This window comes from Ambystoma mexicanum, chromosome 11 (genome assembly GCF_040938575.1).
Source record: "Ambystoma mexicanum isolate Mex_15411 chromosome 11, UKY_AmexF1_1, whole genome shotgun sequence".
NCBI classification, from domain to species: domain Eukaryota; kingdom Metazoa; phylum Chordata; class Amphibia; order Caudata; family Ambystomatidae; genus Ambystoma; species Ambystoma mexicanum.
Window position 1 is genome coordinate 357782781 of NC_090934.1, and position 17903 is coordinate 357800683.

A 17903-nucleotide genomic window follows, 5' to 3' on the forward strand; every position below is an offset into this window, starting at 1 on the left:
AGCCCGAACCAGGCGTCAGAATCTGCCACCATGCCTTAATAGTGGAGGCCACTGGGTCAGCCAGGGCCTGCGTTCGATATGAGTGAAACAGAATCAAGGACATGACATTCACCTCCTCGGTCGCTAGTATTTCAAGTTTAACATGCGGGGGGTGGAGGGAGGGGGGCTTCCTGGTGGTGGTACCAATATGTAGCATGCTGGGCCTGGACGGCCATCCAGTACCGGGTGAGGTCAGGTGCACTGAAGCCACCCCTCTCGAAAGGTAGGGTCATGTGCTGCCCTTCCTGCGCATGGCCCCTGAGTGCCAAAGAAAACGGGCACACTCCGCGTGCAGGTCCGCAAAGTATTGTTTCCCGGGCCAAATAGGAACGTTGGTGAATACGTACAGAAGTTTAGGGACGATAATCATCTTTATTAGGGACAGTCTCCCTGATAGTGAGAGGGGGAGGTTTCGCCATCTTTCCATCTTGGTGTGAGCGTATTGTGCGGCAGCCCCATAGTTACCAGACAATAAAGAGGATTTTGAGAGGGACACCTGGACCCCTAAGTATTTGATACCCTCGGGAGCCCACTTGAGAGGGAATTCGCATGCTGGCTGGGAGGTTGCAGGAGTAAGGGGAAAGATTTCTGATTTAGAGTAATTTATGGTGAAGCCCGAGAATGTGCCGATTTTGATAATTTCACGCATGATCGGGTCGAGGTGGACCGAGGGGTCTCTGATATATAAAAGCACATCATCGGCGTATAGTGATATAATTTCGGGAGTATCCCGCAGGCGAATCCCTTTACGGCCTTGGTTGTTTCATACACTATCAGCCATGGGCTCGATGGCCATAGCGAATAACAAGGGGGAGAAGGGGCACCCCTGTCGTGTCCCCTTGTGGAGGCAGAAGGGAGCCGATAGACGAGAATTAACCAAGACTCTGGCCACAGGATTGGTTTATAGCAGTTTAATGCAGGACATCATGTATGGGCCAACCCCCATCTTTTCCAGGACCGACCACAGATATTGCCACGAGACCATGTCGAACGCTTTTTGGGCGTCTAATGTCACTGCCACCGCGTTGGCTTGGGGGTCAATTCTAGAGATGACGTTGAATAGCCGCCGGGTGTTTAAGGCAGTGGAGCGGGCAGGAACGAATCCGCTCTGGTCTTGGTGAATCAGGTATTTCATGATAGGGAGTAACCTATTTGCTATGATTTTGGCAAAGATCTTGGTGTCGGTATTGATAAGGGATAGAGGTCTATAAGAGCCGCACTCCTCCGGGGGCTTGCCTGGCTTAGGAAGCACGGTGATGACAGCCTCGCGCAGGGACCGGGGGAGGGTGGAAAGGCGCAGCGACTCCTCCCAAACCTCGTGAAGGCACGGAGCGAGGAGAGCAACATATTCCTGATAGAACTCGGCGGACAGGCCATCTGGGCCGGGGGCTTTCCCCTTAGGGAGGGACGAAATGACAGCGGTGATCTCTTCAAGGGTGAAGGGAGCATTTAGTTGTTCTTTAGTGGCCAGGGATACAAAGGACATTGGGATGCTGTCCAACTCTTGCGGGCTGTGCTCTGGTTGCTGGGCATAGAGGGTTGCATAGAAATCTGCAAAGGTCTCAGGAATGGGCCGGTCGGACCAGTGTCGCACTCCGTCGTTGTGATACTATTAATTCGAGCCCTACCTCCCTCGGCCTAGGCGAGGCGGGCGAGAGTGCGGCCTGGTCTCTCTCCTTCACCATACTTTCGGGCCGTAGTGGGGCGGCCCAGGTATCTTATCTCGCTGTGGGCCAGTATGGACGGAGAGGGGGTGGCCGCATATTCGCGCTCTAGCTCCCCAAGCCTGGACTCAGAACGGCGCAGAGAGTTTCTAACATCTTTCAGGACTCCAGCCTCCCTGGCGATGCACATGCCCTTGATGAACACCTTAAAGGCCTCCCATCTCATCCCGTCCATTGTGTCATGGCGTTTGTTGCTATCAAAAAACGAGGTGATATCTGCAAGGATGTCAGCCTTGAAGACTGTCGTGTAGTGCGTCAGATTTGAACCTCCAGTTAGAATACAGAGGGAGGGCCGGGTGCAGGGCGATGTCCAACGTGATCGGGGAGTGATCGGAGAGTGTGCGAGGGAGAATCTGTGAGGTGAGTGTTTTGCCCATGAGCCCCGCAGAGAGAAGGAAAAGATCAATCCTGGAATGACTGTCGTGGACGGAGGAGTAAAATGTGAACTTTTTTGACATTGGGTGGAGTACCCGCCAGGCGTCCACCAGTCCGGCAGTGAGCATGTGTGCGTGGAGGCGGCGAGTGGCCCTGGACAATGTTCTCGGTGCAATACCGGATCTGTCCAGGTCGGAGTCCAGGATGAGATTCATGCCCCCCCCAGATGATGGGGAACCCCAACATAGCCAAGGAGGATGTCAAGGATGTGGTCGAAAAAATCGGGTGCATCCATGCATGGGGCGTATGTGTTGACCAGCAGGCATTCCGCATTGGCGAGGAAACAGTGTAGTATCACATATCTACCCTGGGCATCTATTTGACTGGTGCAAAGGGAGAACTTCAGGGACTTGTGAATCAAGGTGAGGACACCTCTGGATTATGAGGAGAATGGAGTCTAATATTTGTTAGGGCCCCGTGACGGGGCAAGAGAGGCCGATAATTGTGCGAGGGCATGAGCTTCATGTAATAAAAGTATCTTGGCCTCGTGCCTCTGGACATAGGCCGTGACCCTGCGTGCCTTTGCTTAGTTACTGAGCCCTCTGATATTCCAAGACATTAGCCTAATGGCCATTCCGTAGCAATTTAGGGGGGATCCGAGTAATGCGTGTCAAACATTGTCGTACAAGTGCCGGCCACTTGTTCCGTGACCAGATGTGTCATGCCCAAAGCTACCACTGTCTCACCATTTTTGTTATTATAACATCCTCCATTAACACCTCCCCCCTCCCTCACTGCCACCCCCAACATAGCAGTGCCCAAGAACCCACTCCAAGTCTCATGGCTTTTTTGCCAAGCCCAACGGGGCTGGACCAATCCCCAAACCAACCAGGGGATCAGGCAGTGAACTAAACAAGCCAAACTCGGCGTTGCAACTGCAGCAGGGGTAGCTGCTGCCGTGAGCCCGATTAAGATAGTTGAACGGTGAAGTACACCAAATGGCGTACAGCGGTGGTTAAGTTAAGTTCTAAGAGGAGACAACATAGTAGGGAACAATGAGCCGGGGCTGTAGGAATAGAGGGTCCAAGTATAGGTGCCATATACTGTGTACCATACAGCTGTGACCCATGTTGTATTTCAGATGTCCACAATGAGTTACGACAATAGGAGAGTTCACAAAAGGGAAAATACATGAGATTACAAGCAAATTCCAAATAACAGGCGTGGTAATAGTACCACCATGATTCAAGTAACAGGTGCATGGCAGGCCGGCTCAATCCTTATCAACGGGGTCACCCACAGGGCCAGGGACAGGAATATGGGACTCAATAAATTTCACCGCCTCCTCAGGGACAGTGAAAAAGTACAGTTTATTACGGTGGGTGAGCTTCAGCCTAGCAGGGAACAACATGGCATATTCCACCCCCCTCTCTCTGAGCATTTTTTTCACCCCATTGAATTGCCTGCGCTCCATTTGAACATTGACAGAGAAGTCCGGAAAAATGCGGATGATCTGGGACTCAAGTCTCAGTTCCCCTCTTTCACGGGCCAGCCGTAGAATGTGGTCTCTATCTCTGTAGCTGAGAACCTTGGCTATAATTGGTCTGGGGAAGTCGCCTGGCTTGGGGCGAGAGGCCAATGAGCGGTGGGCGCACTCGATAGTAAAGAAGGGGGAGAGTTGGGGATCCCCCAGGAGGTCTCTCAGAAGGGCCTTGACTGCAAGTTCCATTTCGCCCTTGAGGGCTGTCTCAGGAACCCCTACGATGGGGATGTTTATTCCTGCGGGACCTGGATTCCAAATCATCGCACTTCGCCTTGACCTGCTTCATAGCTCGCACCAAGTCAGAGACCGTATTCTGGAGCACGTGTACCTCGTCCTCAGTGGCCCCAATCCTGGTCTCGGCCTCACCCAGCCTAGTACCATGCTGATCCAATTTGGTGTGTAGGGAGGCTACATTGGCATTTATATCATCTAATTTTTCGTGAAATGACGCAAAGTTTTTGGCCATAGTCTCCATGAGTGATGTAAGGTCCGGCTGAGAGGGGCATGAGGAAGCATCAGAGTCGTCTTGAAGAAGGGCAGCCCCAGCTTGGTCTTACTTGGCTAGGGCTTTGGCAAACTTGTCCATTGCTCCAGCCTTGTTGGCCCCTCGTGCTTTGCCGGACATCTTCGGGGGCACCTTGATAAGAACAGGGAATATTTTCGTAGGAAGGCAACAATGAGGCCCAGGAGGATTAGAGAGGGACTAGGCCCGTAATCAGCGACGGGACGGCAATTGCCTAAGAGGCAGAAGCAAGGAGCACCCCCGACTAGCGTATTCCGGGGCAGTAAGCCCAGACAAGGGGCAAGCAAGGTGGCAGTATGGTCCGGGGGGGACAGTATCCTGCGGCACCCGCCTCTGAGCCAGGGGGGCCCCAGCGGAGGAGGCCGGTAGTGGAGGGCAGCTTAGTCAGGGGGCGCAAGGTGCACCCAGGGCGAGGCGAGCAGGTGCACAGACCAGGGAGAGGACAGTAAAGGACGCCCAGGGTGGCACCAGCAACGAGAGAGTGGTCGCAGGGGAGCCTGGTATGCTTGGGGGTAGATTTCCTTCCCAAAGTGGAACAGTCACAGCCCAGGGATGAGGAAGAGCAGGTGGGCACCATGCGCAGCGACCAGTTCCCTCACCCTCCTCACCTTGATACCCCGCAGGCCGCAGAGTGTGTGTCCAACCGGGATGAAGCAGGCCTCAAACCCGCAGCAGTGGGTCCAGGCAGATTCGGACCCTTAATCTTCGGAACCCGTAGCAGTGAGGCCCCGGCACAGCCCCCCACCCCAGCCGTCACTGGGGGCCAGCGAAGCAGGCGGCAGAGCCTCAATGCAGCAGTGGTCCGATAGTGTCTGTGCGGGGGCTGCTCCAGCAGCCCCCGCCGTATCCCGGAGTATCTTCGCCCGCAGGGGGCCGGCGCCACCAAAGCCGCCAAAGGCAGGAGCGGACGGCGAGAGGCCGCGCCGGCATGCCACAGGCTCCGGCGCACCCCAGCAGGGAGAGCGGGGTGCGGATGTCAGCAAAGCAGGCGGCGGAGCATCCATGCAGCAGTGGGACGATAGTGTCTGTGCGGGGGCCGCTCCATCAGCCCCCGCTGTATCCCGGAGTGTCTTCGGAGTGTCACCGCCGCCCACAGGCAGGAGTGGTCGGCGAGACAGCCACACCGGCAGGCCACGGGCTCCGGCGCACCCCCGCAGGAGGAGCGGGGTGCGGATGACAGCTCCGCCACAACGGGGAGGCCCCGGCGCCGCCACCCGCCGCAGCTGTGACAGGGGACCAGTGGTATATGTGACGGAGTCGCGAAGCAGAAGTGCTTAGGTGGTGTCCGCGCGGGGGCTGCCCCGGCAGCACCCACCGTATCACAGAGTATCTTCGCCCGCAGGGGGCCGGCGCTGCCAACGCCGCCGAAGTCAGGAGCGGCCGGCGAGAGGCTGCGCCGGCAGGCCACGGGCTCCAGCGCACCCCAGCCAGGAGAGTATCCAAGAAGGGATGAGGTCTCTGTCCCATTCTAGACCTCATGGCTCTATACAAGTTCCTGAGGAAGGACAAATTCAGGATGGTGACGTTGAGAGAAATTCTCCACGCTCTCAAATTTCAAGACTGGCTGGTGTCAATAGACCTACAGGATGCTTTTTTCAAGGGTCTTCACCAAGCTCATGGCGGAGGTCGTGGCTCACCTCAGGAGATCCGGGGTCCATGTATTCCTGTACCTGGACGACTGGCTCATCGGGAGTAAGTCGGCAGGGCAAGTTTTTTCTCATCTGGAGAGACCTGCCAACTACTGCACAAGCTGCACTTCTCCCTCAACTTGATGAAGTCCCATTTGACACCAGTTCAGTGGCTACAGTTCATCAGAGCAGTCCTAGACACTCTGATAGGGAAGTCGTTCCCTCCCAAAGAGAGAGTCAGCAATTTAGGCCAGCTGGTGCATTTGTTTCAGAACCATGCCACCCTACCAGAGGCTTCTCCCGACTTTTTGGGTCTCTTGGCCTCCTGTATTTTTCTAGCACCAGAGGCCAGGTTGCACCTGAGGGACTAGTGGTCTCAGTATCTGGGAGCAATCGAGTATCACCTCTGTGTCCATCCAGGTAATCCGTACACTCAGTCCTTGGCCTCAGGCCCTAGTGGTCATGGATGTTTTTCTGAAGGGTTGTGGGCGCCCACTGCAAGGATTTGCAGGTGAACGGCACCTGGTCTCCATCAGAAGCCAGGTGGCACATCAACAGGCTGGAGCTGCGGGCCATCCCGCCCCCTCTGCACGGAGCCAAGACAGCTGTGGTTCTGGTTACGGGAGAAACAAATCTTGATCTCGGAGAACACCTTGGCGGATGCTCTGAGCAGGCAGAGCACGGTCTCACACGAGTGGGAAGTATGCCAGGAGAGCTAACGGTGCACTGGGGGATGCACTTATGGTGGATTAGACCTATCCTCTCCACTATGCCTTCCCCGATTCCTGTCATCCCTTGGGTTCTCACAAGGTTGAAGAGATCTTGATAGCCCTGGATTAGGTGAGGAGGACCTACTCTGATCTCTTCTGACAATCTGTCCACCTCACTCGGCGTCCGGATCTCTTTACCCAGTCAGAGGATTCCCTCAAGCTACATGCATGGATCTTGAGAGGATGAGATATGATGACTGGGACCTCTCGATTTGTAGGAGTTGCTGGCTACACGCAGACCTTCCACAGGATTGCTGTACGAGTGCATGTGGAGAAGACTTGAGGCGTGGTGAAGGGAACACAAGGTTGCCTCTATCTGTTGCCCCACCACCACAGTGATGGAGTTCCTTCTGTCTCTAGCCTTCAGGTTACCACAGTCAAAGCTTACTGTGCGCCCCTGTCTGTTTTCAAGAGGTGCCCAGACCAATGTTCCTTCTTTACTATTCCGGTCATGCTCAATTCTGGTATCGGGTAATATTGTCCCTGTATATAATGTCACCATACATATAGTAGCTGGGAAGCTGCATAGGCAACATTATATATGGGGACAATAAATGGGGTAAATGGGTACGGAGGTTGCAGGGGTGTCCACCTGCATGTTCCTTATGATAATGTCTCCATAAAAAAGGGGCCATTCTTTCATGGCGACATTTTTGCGTGGGCATTACCACGTGGAACCCCAATTCCTGAAGAGCCTTCTCAATAAATGTCCACCAACCCCTTTTGTCGTCCCAGATTGGGATCTTAATCTGGTTTTGACATTCTTGATGGCTGCTCCGTTTGACCCTATGTACTTGTGTTCTTTACGGCTGTTAACCCTTAAGACCGCTTTCTTGGTTGCAATCACATCTACCAGTAGGGTTAGCGAGCTGCAAGTTTTGGGCTGCCAATCTCGTTTTCTAAGGTTCTTTTGCGAGAAAGTCTCTTTTAAAGTCAGACACGGGTTCCTTCGTAAGGTGGTTTCTGAGTTTCACCTGTCCCAGTCTATCGATTTGCCTGCGTTTACCCTCCTCCACATCCATTGAAAGAGGAAGAGGGTTCCATCGCCTTGATCCCAAGATAGCATTAAGATTCTATGTTGCTCGTACATCTGAATTTCGGAAGTCAGATCAGTTGTTCGTGGCCCATTCTTTGTCTCGAAAAGGTCATGCCATAACCAAACACTCTGTCACGTTGGACTATTTTGTGCATAGCCGAGTGTTGCCAATCTGCATGCAGGGAGCTTTCAGTAGGCATCAGGGCTCACTCAACCAAATGGGTTTTGACCTATACAGCCCACCAAAGAGGGGTTCCTGTTAGGGACATATGTCGAGCAGCCACTTGGTCATCCTTGCATACATTCCCCAAATGCACTATGCCTTGGAAAGGTGCACAGGGAGCTGATGCATGGTTTGGTTTTGGGCAGAATCTACTTGTTTAAAACTTTTTGCCCTTCTCCGTTATTCTTACTGCTTGGGGGTGAAAGGAAACCAATCGAAGGAGAAATTACTCACCATAATGATCTTTCTGTAGATTCTTCTCCCTCAGATTCCTCATCGACCACCTCAACCACCACCCCCCTCACCCCCAATCCATCCCTGCTCTGAAAGTTCTGTGGCTTGCCGCTTCTGTCCAAACGAGAAGACACTTGGTGATGCCTCTTAGATGACCGCATCAGTCTCATTCCATAAAAATAAAATCATTGTTGTGTGGGATCACCCTGTTGGGGTGTGCCATTGTTAAGTTTTTTACTTGGCTGATTAGCCTACCCCTGTGGTTTTTCCTTCTGCAGCATTCATGTGCAGGTGGAAAAAAGGGAGGAACTGAAGCATGGTGCGCAGTGACATGCTATATATGCAATGCCTGATGTCACTTCCGGAGCGGACGATCGAGAGCCGGGCAAGACGAATCAACGGCCGAGTCGAAGTCCACTAGCCCCCTAGCAAAATGTTTCCGAGCAGCAGAGCTGGATGATGGATATCATTCAAGATTAGGAATCTGCTGGAGAAGACTGGACAGAAAGATCATTAAGGTGAGTAATTTCTCCTTCTGCTGGATGTTCCTCCAACAGATTTCTCAACGCTCTCCCAGCCTAACTCACCCCTCCCACCCCCCGATTAATGAGCTCCCTAATGCGTTTGTACAATGTTTCTCCTTCAACGCTTGAAGGCAACTCGACTGCCATCGATGCCAGTATGCATGCTGCCCACTGATGGGAAAATGTTTGAGTTAGCTACAAAACAGAAGAATATATTTATAAGATGAAGAATCCGTGGATGGAACATCCAGTAGAAAGAACATTACCAGTAGTAGTCATTTCTTCTTTCAACTTTGTATTCTAATTTTTTTATTCAATAATAAACTAGAACATAATTTGTATTGGTATTTTGGATCATAAAAAACATTGCAGGAATGCAAATCACTACAATTAATGTTCACAGATGTGTTTATTGTTATACATTCTATTGCTAAATGTAGATCTATGATAATATATGGCCAACCCAGTGTAACAAAGACAAAAGGAACTGAGGACAGTGATATATTGTAAGACTAATAATTCTGAATGACAGGGTGGAGGTGGCATATATAATGTTGAGCAGGCGATAGTTTGTTGCAGTAGGTAATAAATAAGGAAGGTTGGCACCTTTTTCCTTTAATACTATATTTATTACAGGCTGTTTAATATTTAAGACAAGTATCGCACTATCCAAGATATATTATTCAAATACCTTGCCTCTCTTTATTTTGTAGGAAGAATTGCGTAAATGTTTTGATTACGACGACACAACTTGTGCCAGCACTTGCAAAAGTTTTACTTTATGGATTAGGAGAAGTTTTTCCAATACAAAATATTTACAGTGCCACAAAAATAGGTATGGGTTTTAACTATTAATTACAGCAATTGATTAAAACAAAAACCTGTATTTTTATGACAATGTACGCTCTTGGCATCGTTTCCGCCTATGCCATTGCCTACTTTTAACACCCAAACCCTTCATGTATTATTTATGTGCTGGAAAAAGCATTCTAATGTTTTGGTTACAGTCTGTGTGTGTTCTGCACTTTTTGATCATTAAATGAATGCTCAAGTACAATGGATAAACTTTGGACAACTACATAGAATCAGTTTCATGTTTATTTGTAGACCTGGATGAAATGTCTGCTAGACTCTTTAACACCCTTCTTTTTAATTCAAGGAACATCTGCCTGGAGTATGCTGTTATTTTGCCAAAGTGGATTTCTATGTTGTAATTTACTTCATGGGGTAGTAAATATATATACTCATACGTCCCCTCCCCTTTCCTCCATCCTTGTGGGCATCACCCAACAGAGGGACGGTACCAGAACCTTTGGCAATTAAAATTTGAGCTTTCCCTTTACATTTAGTATAGCGCGCAGGGGCGTGGGATCGCCACGCCAAGGGCTCTCCCTCTGGCGCCTCACCATAGTCCCTTTTTCCGGAAGGACGGTGCCAGACCTGGCAGCCAATGCAGAGCCTTTTTTAGCTTTCCGCTTGCTCCCTGTTTGTTTTTTCCAATTAATATTTCGAATGGATTGTGTCCTCCCATGTATTCCTCATCTTGTATTGCCATATCCAGCTTCATCTGCTTCAGAAATTTTTTCCAGCAGAGGGTGCTGGGTGTCGATGCCTGTCGACTCGATGTCCCCTGGAGGCCTATGTCTCGATATGTACGGTATGAAATGAATGCAGCGTCCGTTGGCTTCAGTTACATTTTTCTGCAAAAGCTATCGCTTCGAATATTGTGCACTTCGGTTCCCTACGAGATTCTTTGAATAAAAATCATTAAAATGGCATCTTCATCAGCGTCTTTGACTCTGAGATCTGGGTTTAAGAAGTGACAGGACTGTGGGGTGTGTCTGTGGTGCCTCTGTTCCTCCCACGCTACCTTCGACTGGGACTGTGTTAGGAAAGATTTCATATTTTAATGTAATTTTCCCTCCATGTGTCAACCCCCAAACTTTTTGCTGCTGTTCTACACACTGATCTAACCTTTGCCAGAGAAGCGCAGCCCTTAGCCGCACTCCTCTGGGCTTTCGCTCGATTCTTATGGGGAAACTGACATGCCCTTAAGACACTACTGGGAGACTTAGTTTCCCTTAGTCCTTTCCTCATGTTGCAGCTTTTGTGCAACATGTAACAGGTGTACAATGTAACTTACCTTACAGTACACTTGGGTCTCTAGTCATTCCAAAGGCCCTAGAAACTTTCGCTGGACTTATTTATGAACTGTGCAGGTGTGTCACAGACAGGACTGGTGGCAGCTATCGTTTATCTTATGTTTTGAACCCTTTTTTGCCATGTTTACCGCATTAACCGTGTTTGGCACAAATAGGTGGCCTTGCTCCAAAATGGCCATGCCACGAGGTTCTTTGTCCTGTCCTTTGGCCATCTTGCCCCTTCACCTTCCCCTGGTCGAGCCGACCCGGGCCAGTCCTTATTTGGTTATACACTTTCCAGCGAAACCCAATGCTTTTGCGGGCTTCTGCATGCCTTGTGTGTGTGCCTCCAGGATGTGGGCTGGAATGTCTGTTCCCAGTACACATCCTGGGTGCCAGAGTCTAGAGTGTCTTGAATGCCTGGGACCACTGTGGTCCGTGATTGGTCCATGTATGGAGTGAGTGTTTGTGAGCAGATCTCCCTTTGGGTCCTCTCCGTTTTGGCGTGAAGGGAACTTTGGATAAGAGGAGGCTGAAAACACCACTACCATGTCGATCTCCTGAGTTCACACCGAACAAAGGATAAGGAGCCAAATATCCTGCAAGAAGAAGCCGAGTCAAGGAACCGCTGGTGATCAGCTGGAAGGTTTGGCACCCTGAGCCCGCTGTTGTCCCGTGGGACCCCTCTGCATCTGATCATCCTAGAAGGTCTGTGAAGACGCTTCGACCCATTGGAATGGTGGGACCAACTATTCTCAGCACCTTCATCAAACCCTGCAATCAAGCCTCTTCGGAAGTGTCCCTGGGCCAACCAGTGGGCTGACCAGCTTACATGGGACGTTTGCTCTGTCACTGCCGCCGTTTCGGGGAAGCCCTCGAAACTTAGCATACTTCTAGCTCTGTGTCCACGGCACCCTCACAATTTCGTATACTTGGCATTCCCAGGTCTGAAGTGAGACGAGTGCGCCCGGACCAGAGTAAACGCTGTTGCCGTGTTGCCCTGCTGTGGCAATGACCTGTGCACGTTCGCTGCATTTGTGACCCCCTTGACCCTGAATCCTGCTACCGCGGAATCTACACAGTGTCGAGACGTCCTGATTGTCGCATTCAAACCTGCCAGTAAAGTGAACGGAACTGGCGAAGTCTGGGTCTGCCTGTGTCGGGGACCGGTGAGTAGTCCATACCCCAACCGGTGGCCCCTAGCGCAGTAGCCCATTTCTTTTCTACCGCTGTTGTGAAATAGCGACTCCATCCCACACTCTCAACCTGCTTCTGCCCGCAAGTGGAGGTCCTGCTTGAATAGTGGGGACTTGTTCTTCATCGACCACATCCACCTTCCTGAGCTGGTAGTGACCCTTGAAGAGACCCTATCTTGTCCATTGGCACCAGCGCATCCAGGTACTATTGAGCACAAGGCTCCTCTCTTCGTAGGGCTTGAACTGCCTCTTAGGTGTATTTCTGATGATGAACTGGGTCTAAAGATTACTTGCACTGCCTGTTTTCCTCCCCATCTAGGTGGTCTACATATTCCGTGCTGTTAACTCCTTAGACCCCTCGGTCTTGTATATATATTGTATTGATTGTGACGTATTGGTTTACTTTAGTGTTACTGTGATTCTTTGCTATGGTCTGTTACAAAGGCCTTGTAATAAATGTGTCTATATTTTTAATATAACACCTGTCTGGAGTAATTCATAAGTGTCCTTGCTTTGTGTGCTCATTGAGGTCTTTGTCACCTTCACCCCTCTTGAGACTTTGGCCCTCATTAGGACTCCGGCGCTACCCATGGTGCTTTTAGCACCATGGTCCATGCTGGAGTCCGCCATGGAGAAAGGGGGAATTACCACCCCATTCCAAGGTTGGCGGGGCGGTAATTCCACCTTTCTCCATGGACCTTCCCCATTCCCATTTTTGCCCCATAGGACTCAATGGGAATGGGGAAGGCGGCAGTTACGGTACCGCAAATTGTGGTACCGTAATTGCCATCAAGGTCCCTTTGCGGGTCCCTACTTTAACAGCTGGTCCAGACCAGCCGTTCAGGTCGAGAGCTGCAAAGGGACCTCGTAGTAAGGCGTTAAGGGGTTAACGGCGCCGTTAACCCCTTAACGTCAGGGTCCTAATTAGGGCCTTAGTCTTGACCGCCGCCATCGCTACCCTGATTGGTCTGGCTTGTCCAGAGGTTACCCTGTTCCAAGAAACTAGGCTGGCCTTCTGAACCTCTGCCCCTCCAGGTCAGAGTTCAGAAATCCATCTTAACAGACTGCACCGCTCTCGGTCACAGGGCATTGAAGAATCAGTTGACGCAGTGGAGGGAGAGCTGCCACACTTCTTCTCCGCCCCACCTTAAGGACTTTGTCTCCAGGACCTCTCGTCAAGACAAGGTAGTCCCTCTGTTCAGCAAGGCTCCACATTACAGTGACTCCTTTGCTGGGATTACCACGGATTGGGGCCTCCAAGGCTCCAAGGCTACTGGCTCCCAAACCAAGGGGCCTGGGGGCTCTTCCAGACGGTCTGGGGACAGACCTGAGGCCTTCCAGGGTACCGGCTCCCAAGCTGAGAGGCTCAGGGGCCCTACAAGTCTGTTCTCGAAAAATCAGGCTCATCCTCTTCTACCCCAGAGGCTATAGGATTGTCATGTGACACCTCCAAGAGTCTGTCCTCGGCTATATCCAGCACTGCGACTGGAACAGGTGCCGAGGGTTCCCAGCCTACCGGAGCTCACTCCAAGGCCGTGAATCAGGGCGTTATAGCTACCGGCTGTTCGGCTGAAAGTTCAGCTCCTACCGGAGGGATCTCTGAGGTCGTCACTTCTGCTTCGGGTGCAAGATCCAAGCTGTATCCTCTCATGTCAGAGGCCTCTTTGGCTGAGGGCCTTCAAGCCCTCCCAACCAGGGCGTGGCGCAAGGCTTCAAAATGGTGAACCTGCCAGACAAGCGGCCAGCTTGGATCCAGCTCAAGGCCCTCCAGTTGTTTCGCCCATCGAATGGGCTTTGCAGGATGATCCCAGCCCCCAGCAGATCCTATTGCCGGTTTCTGGTCCCCTCAGGGCTACATCAACCTATACGGCTACATGCACCAGGCGCCTCAGTGCCTTGACCAGGAACAGCGGCACAGTGCCTTGGAGGAGTGGGCCTCTAGGGACCAGGCGGCTTGTGAGTACTGCTTCTTCGAGCGCTTCCTTCGCCTCATGCGTTCCCTCAGATGAAGGGGCTCCTGAAGGACATTGTGAAAGAGATCATCCTACAGGTGGCACCGCCTCGTCCCTCTCCTCCATGTACTTCTCCCATTCCTCTAGCAATCCCAGACCCAAAGCTGTCCCCTCCTGCGGTTCAGGCTCCACTGGCTGTTCTCATTCCCTCACCTCCTCCTGTACCACCAACGTCTTCCCCCTCAACAGCCGTTGGACCGTCTGCCGCTCTGGATCTGTGGGGGGGGGGGGGGGGGGGTTTCAGCCAGCACCTGTGTCCCAGGGCCCATATTCCCCTCAATCTGTTAAAAAAGGGGACGGGGCGGATGACTATGTACCCTCTGCATCGGTTAAGGCCTTTCATGTTGTTAGGGAGAATTCTCTTATAAGGCTAATTTCCCAAACCTAATGAGTCCCCCAGCAGCTTTGCTTTGGATTTTTGGGGTTTGTTGTTTTCTCCTGCTAAGAGTGAGACTCTTTTCCTCCCACTCTTAAGCATGATTTGAGGTATGTCTTTGACTTTTTGTGTGCTTATGGGCTATGGGGTCTTTTACTCCATAGGGTATCGTCTGTTTTTCATGTGTGTTACACTGCACACCTCAGTGCAGTAACACAGGAGTGTCATAGTGACCCCAAACACGGCGTATAAAGTCACCATTGGCATTACTAGTCTCAAATTGTGAACAGAACCAGTACAAACCATCATATTGTGGAAGTACTGTAAGGGGTTAATTCGATTGCCCCTCGGTCTGTTTTCAAGGGGGCACTTTCCAGTCCCCCCTTGTCGAGTTTCTGGCTGGTGGCATGGTTACCACACAAAATATTCCACCAGAATATTTCCTGTGGGATTTTCTCATTGATTTTAAACGCACCACTTTTTGGTGCAATGTTAAAGATACCGCCAGTTTATTTATTTAATATTAAATCAACTGTTGGGTCTTTTCGCCAGAACTCTTTTCTAAAATGGCGTTTGTGTCTGTCTCTGTAACTCCAACCAAGGTCGGGCCCTTTGTTCCACTTTTTGGCAGGCTTCTCCACAGAAGCCCTCCAAATGGTGCCACTCTGTCTGGGTTCCACAGGATGTGTGGGGAGGGGAATTGGCACCCTGGACTGTGTTGCCTTAGCAACCCAAGTCGCACTGTATTCTGATTGGCCCAGTGGTGAGCCACCCGGCATGAGTGACAGCTAGGCTGTTGAATGGGGGGTTTTCTGCATAAAAGCAGGGCTTTTGGGACTGGAACTTCAGAAGTCACCACAGGACCTAAGAATCCGAAGAGGGAAGAAGCTGAGCCATCTGCAAACGATGACGCCACCTGTGGAGCCCTGCTGCAACAAACTCTCCACTTTCCCAACGTCAAGAGAAGATCTTCTGCTGGACGAGTCTTCTTCCTTTGAGCTGGTGGGATCAACCAGTTTGCCCCTTTCGCCTTCCAAAGACGTCTCTTGGTCGAATCGCCCGTGCCAAGCACCCCGGCGGCCAGATAGCAAAGCTTCACCACTTTGACCGCGAATAAAAGGAACGCACCTTTTAACCGACGAACTCCGTGGTTGGTTTCATCCCTGTGCAGTGCATCGACTCCACGTTTCCTCCTCGAGGAGATCCTCTCCTCCCCCTGCCCGAAACAAAGAACTGCAACCACTGCCAGGAACAACTGCCACCGCTGGAACTTCCTCTCTTTAAGGTACTGTGTACTGCCTGGCCTCCCTTTCTAAAGATTGCTAAAGGTGACCCTTAAATCGTTGTCTTTCCAACTGGGTTGGCCCCCAGTCCTTCTAACTTTACTTCTCGAATCACCCCAACCTCTTTTGAACATTCTGCAAAGACTTTTAGTGCATTTTAAACGATGTGATCTTGGCCACGTTTCGCTTTGCTCCGTTTAAAGTGGGCCTGGCCTGTGAACTTTGGCTCTACAGTGTATACTGCCTTTACTCCCTTGCTTTGAACTTCTAAAAGTGTTGGGAACTGTTTTATTTCTATGCCCTGCCTTTTTCTCTCCCTTTAACTTAACTATTGGAGTGCCATCTAGGCTAGGCGCTCACATCTCTTTTAACAAAAAGTGGTGTGTTAACTCTGACTTGTCTAATAGTTATCAAGGGAGGTGTTTATACTTTACCTGACTGTGTTTTAACTTGCTTTTAACTTGCTTTTGATTTGGAGTGCTAGTGTATTGCCTAAAGAGTGTTTTAAATAAATAATTATATACTTTTGATACAAAGCTCTGGTCAGTGTTTGTTTGCTCTACTGTGTTTTTACCCCTATTGTGTATACTCTATATACTGCCCTACTCTTCTTGAGAGAGGTCTGACTGCTCAGCTACAGCTACCAGGTAAATCTGGGTAGTGCAGACTACCACCAATTGGGTTTACTGCTTACTCCTGTAGTCTTAATCTTTTTGCAGTGTTCCCCAAGGGAACTGCACAGGATTCTGCCTAACACATGACCGCCTTCAGGGCCTGGAAGAGTTTCTGGGGTCCCTCTTCCCAAGGAAGCCCCCCCAGGAGTCTGGGATGCTGCAGAGGTCTTGGGCAAACACACCACACATTCTGGTCTGTTATTCCCCTCCAGAAGTATGTCCTGCAGGTGGCGCGGAAGGTTTGGGAGAAACCAGGGGCCAACACCCAGATGAACAAGAAGTTGGACAGCAGGGTTAGGCTGACGGAGAGGGAGCCAATCCTCCTTGCCTCCCACCTGCAGCCCCATTCCTCTGTGACTCCTTCCCAGGGAAACAACGAAGCAGGACGGGTGTATTAGGCTCTACTACCAGCTACGAGACAGAGGTGCCTCCAGCTACCAGCCACACAGATTAGGGATCCACGGATCCTCCCTGTCCCAGCGCTGAGGGGCCAGACAGCTCTTGTACCAGGGAATCCCCTCAGGGGCTCTGCTCTATTACCATGCTCAAGCCTGAGTGGGCGCCTACAAGCAGTACTAAAGCCTAAAATCACAGCGCAGCTGCTTGCAGCTCCCCTGAATACACTGCCAGCATACTCCATGGACCTGAAAAAGAAAACGGGCTACACGGATGATAATGATGGTGACACCTTCTCTTCCACAGGGGCTTTCCATGATAGGTTGGCCGGAGTGGCGGAGTACCCAGGTATTCCTCAGCCACAAAAGGAACAGCCAGAGGCAGGGATCCTAGCAAAGGTGCTTATCATCCACTCAGCCACCAAATCGGGCATACCTTTACAAAAGGATGTGGAGGCCCCTGCAAAGAAGGGTTGGGCAAAACCTAATTCCATGCAGCCAAACAACAAGCGCCTAGATGCTAAATACAGGCAGGCAGAGGGTGTTTCTCTCATCCTGTCCATGTACCCACAACGTGCTCATCAGCCATTGTGGCAACATCAATGTATGCTAAACCTCTGACTTCCACGTCATTATCCACCTCTGCCTTCTAGGCCAAGAAGACAAGGTCCTAGAAGCCTATGGAAAAAAGGTATACTCGCATGCCACTCTCCACCTACGGCAAGCAAATGCAGATGCCATGCTAGCCGCCATAAACCAAAAACTGTGGAGGGAGATTGCTGACTTCCTCCCGGATCTCCCAGTTCATAGGCAGGCTCGAGTTCCGGGCCGGTCTCCCAGAAGCAAAAATAGCACCTCAAGACTGTTGGGCAGAATCTTGTGCAGTGCCCTTAGGGACCACTACACACAATTAAGACTACAAGTGGTAATACAAGTTCATTTTTGGTACAAGCCTGTACTACACTGTTAAAGTGGTAGCAGTAGCGGAGCAGCCATACTTATCTAAAGAGCAAATGAGCAGTAGTAGAGATTACACAAAGGACTACAATTACAATGACTCAAGCAAACACTGACTCAATGTTTTTGGTTAAAAAGTAAGAGTACATTTATTTATAAACCATCTATTCATAAAACACTTCACTTCTATTAAATTAAAACCACACTTCAAATACACTACACACAACCAATTTCCCTTGTGCAGAACAAT

The 17903-nt window shown here is 50.8% G+C and overlaps 1 protein-coding gene across 9 annotated transcripts in view; it reads left to right on the top strand.

Annotated features, from left to right (window-relative positions):
- The window catches only part of EYA3 (EYA transcriptional coactivator and phosphatase 3), a 2553793-nt gene that overhangs the window by 2349003 nt on the left and 186887 nt on the right, over positions 1 to 17903 (top strand). For all 9 annotated transcript variants that reach the window (XM_069623074.1, XM_069623072.1, XM_069623073.1 and 6 more), the window contains one exon: positions 9333 to 9454. In XM_069623074.1, the coding sequence (XP_069479175.1) occupies positions 9333 to 9454 (122 nt within the window). The remainder of the gene's footprint in view (positions 1 to 9332; positions 9455 to 17903) is intronic.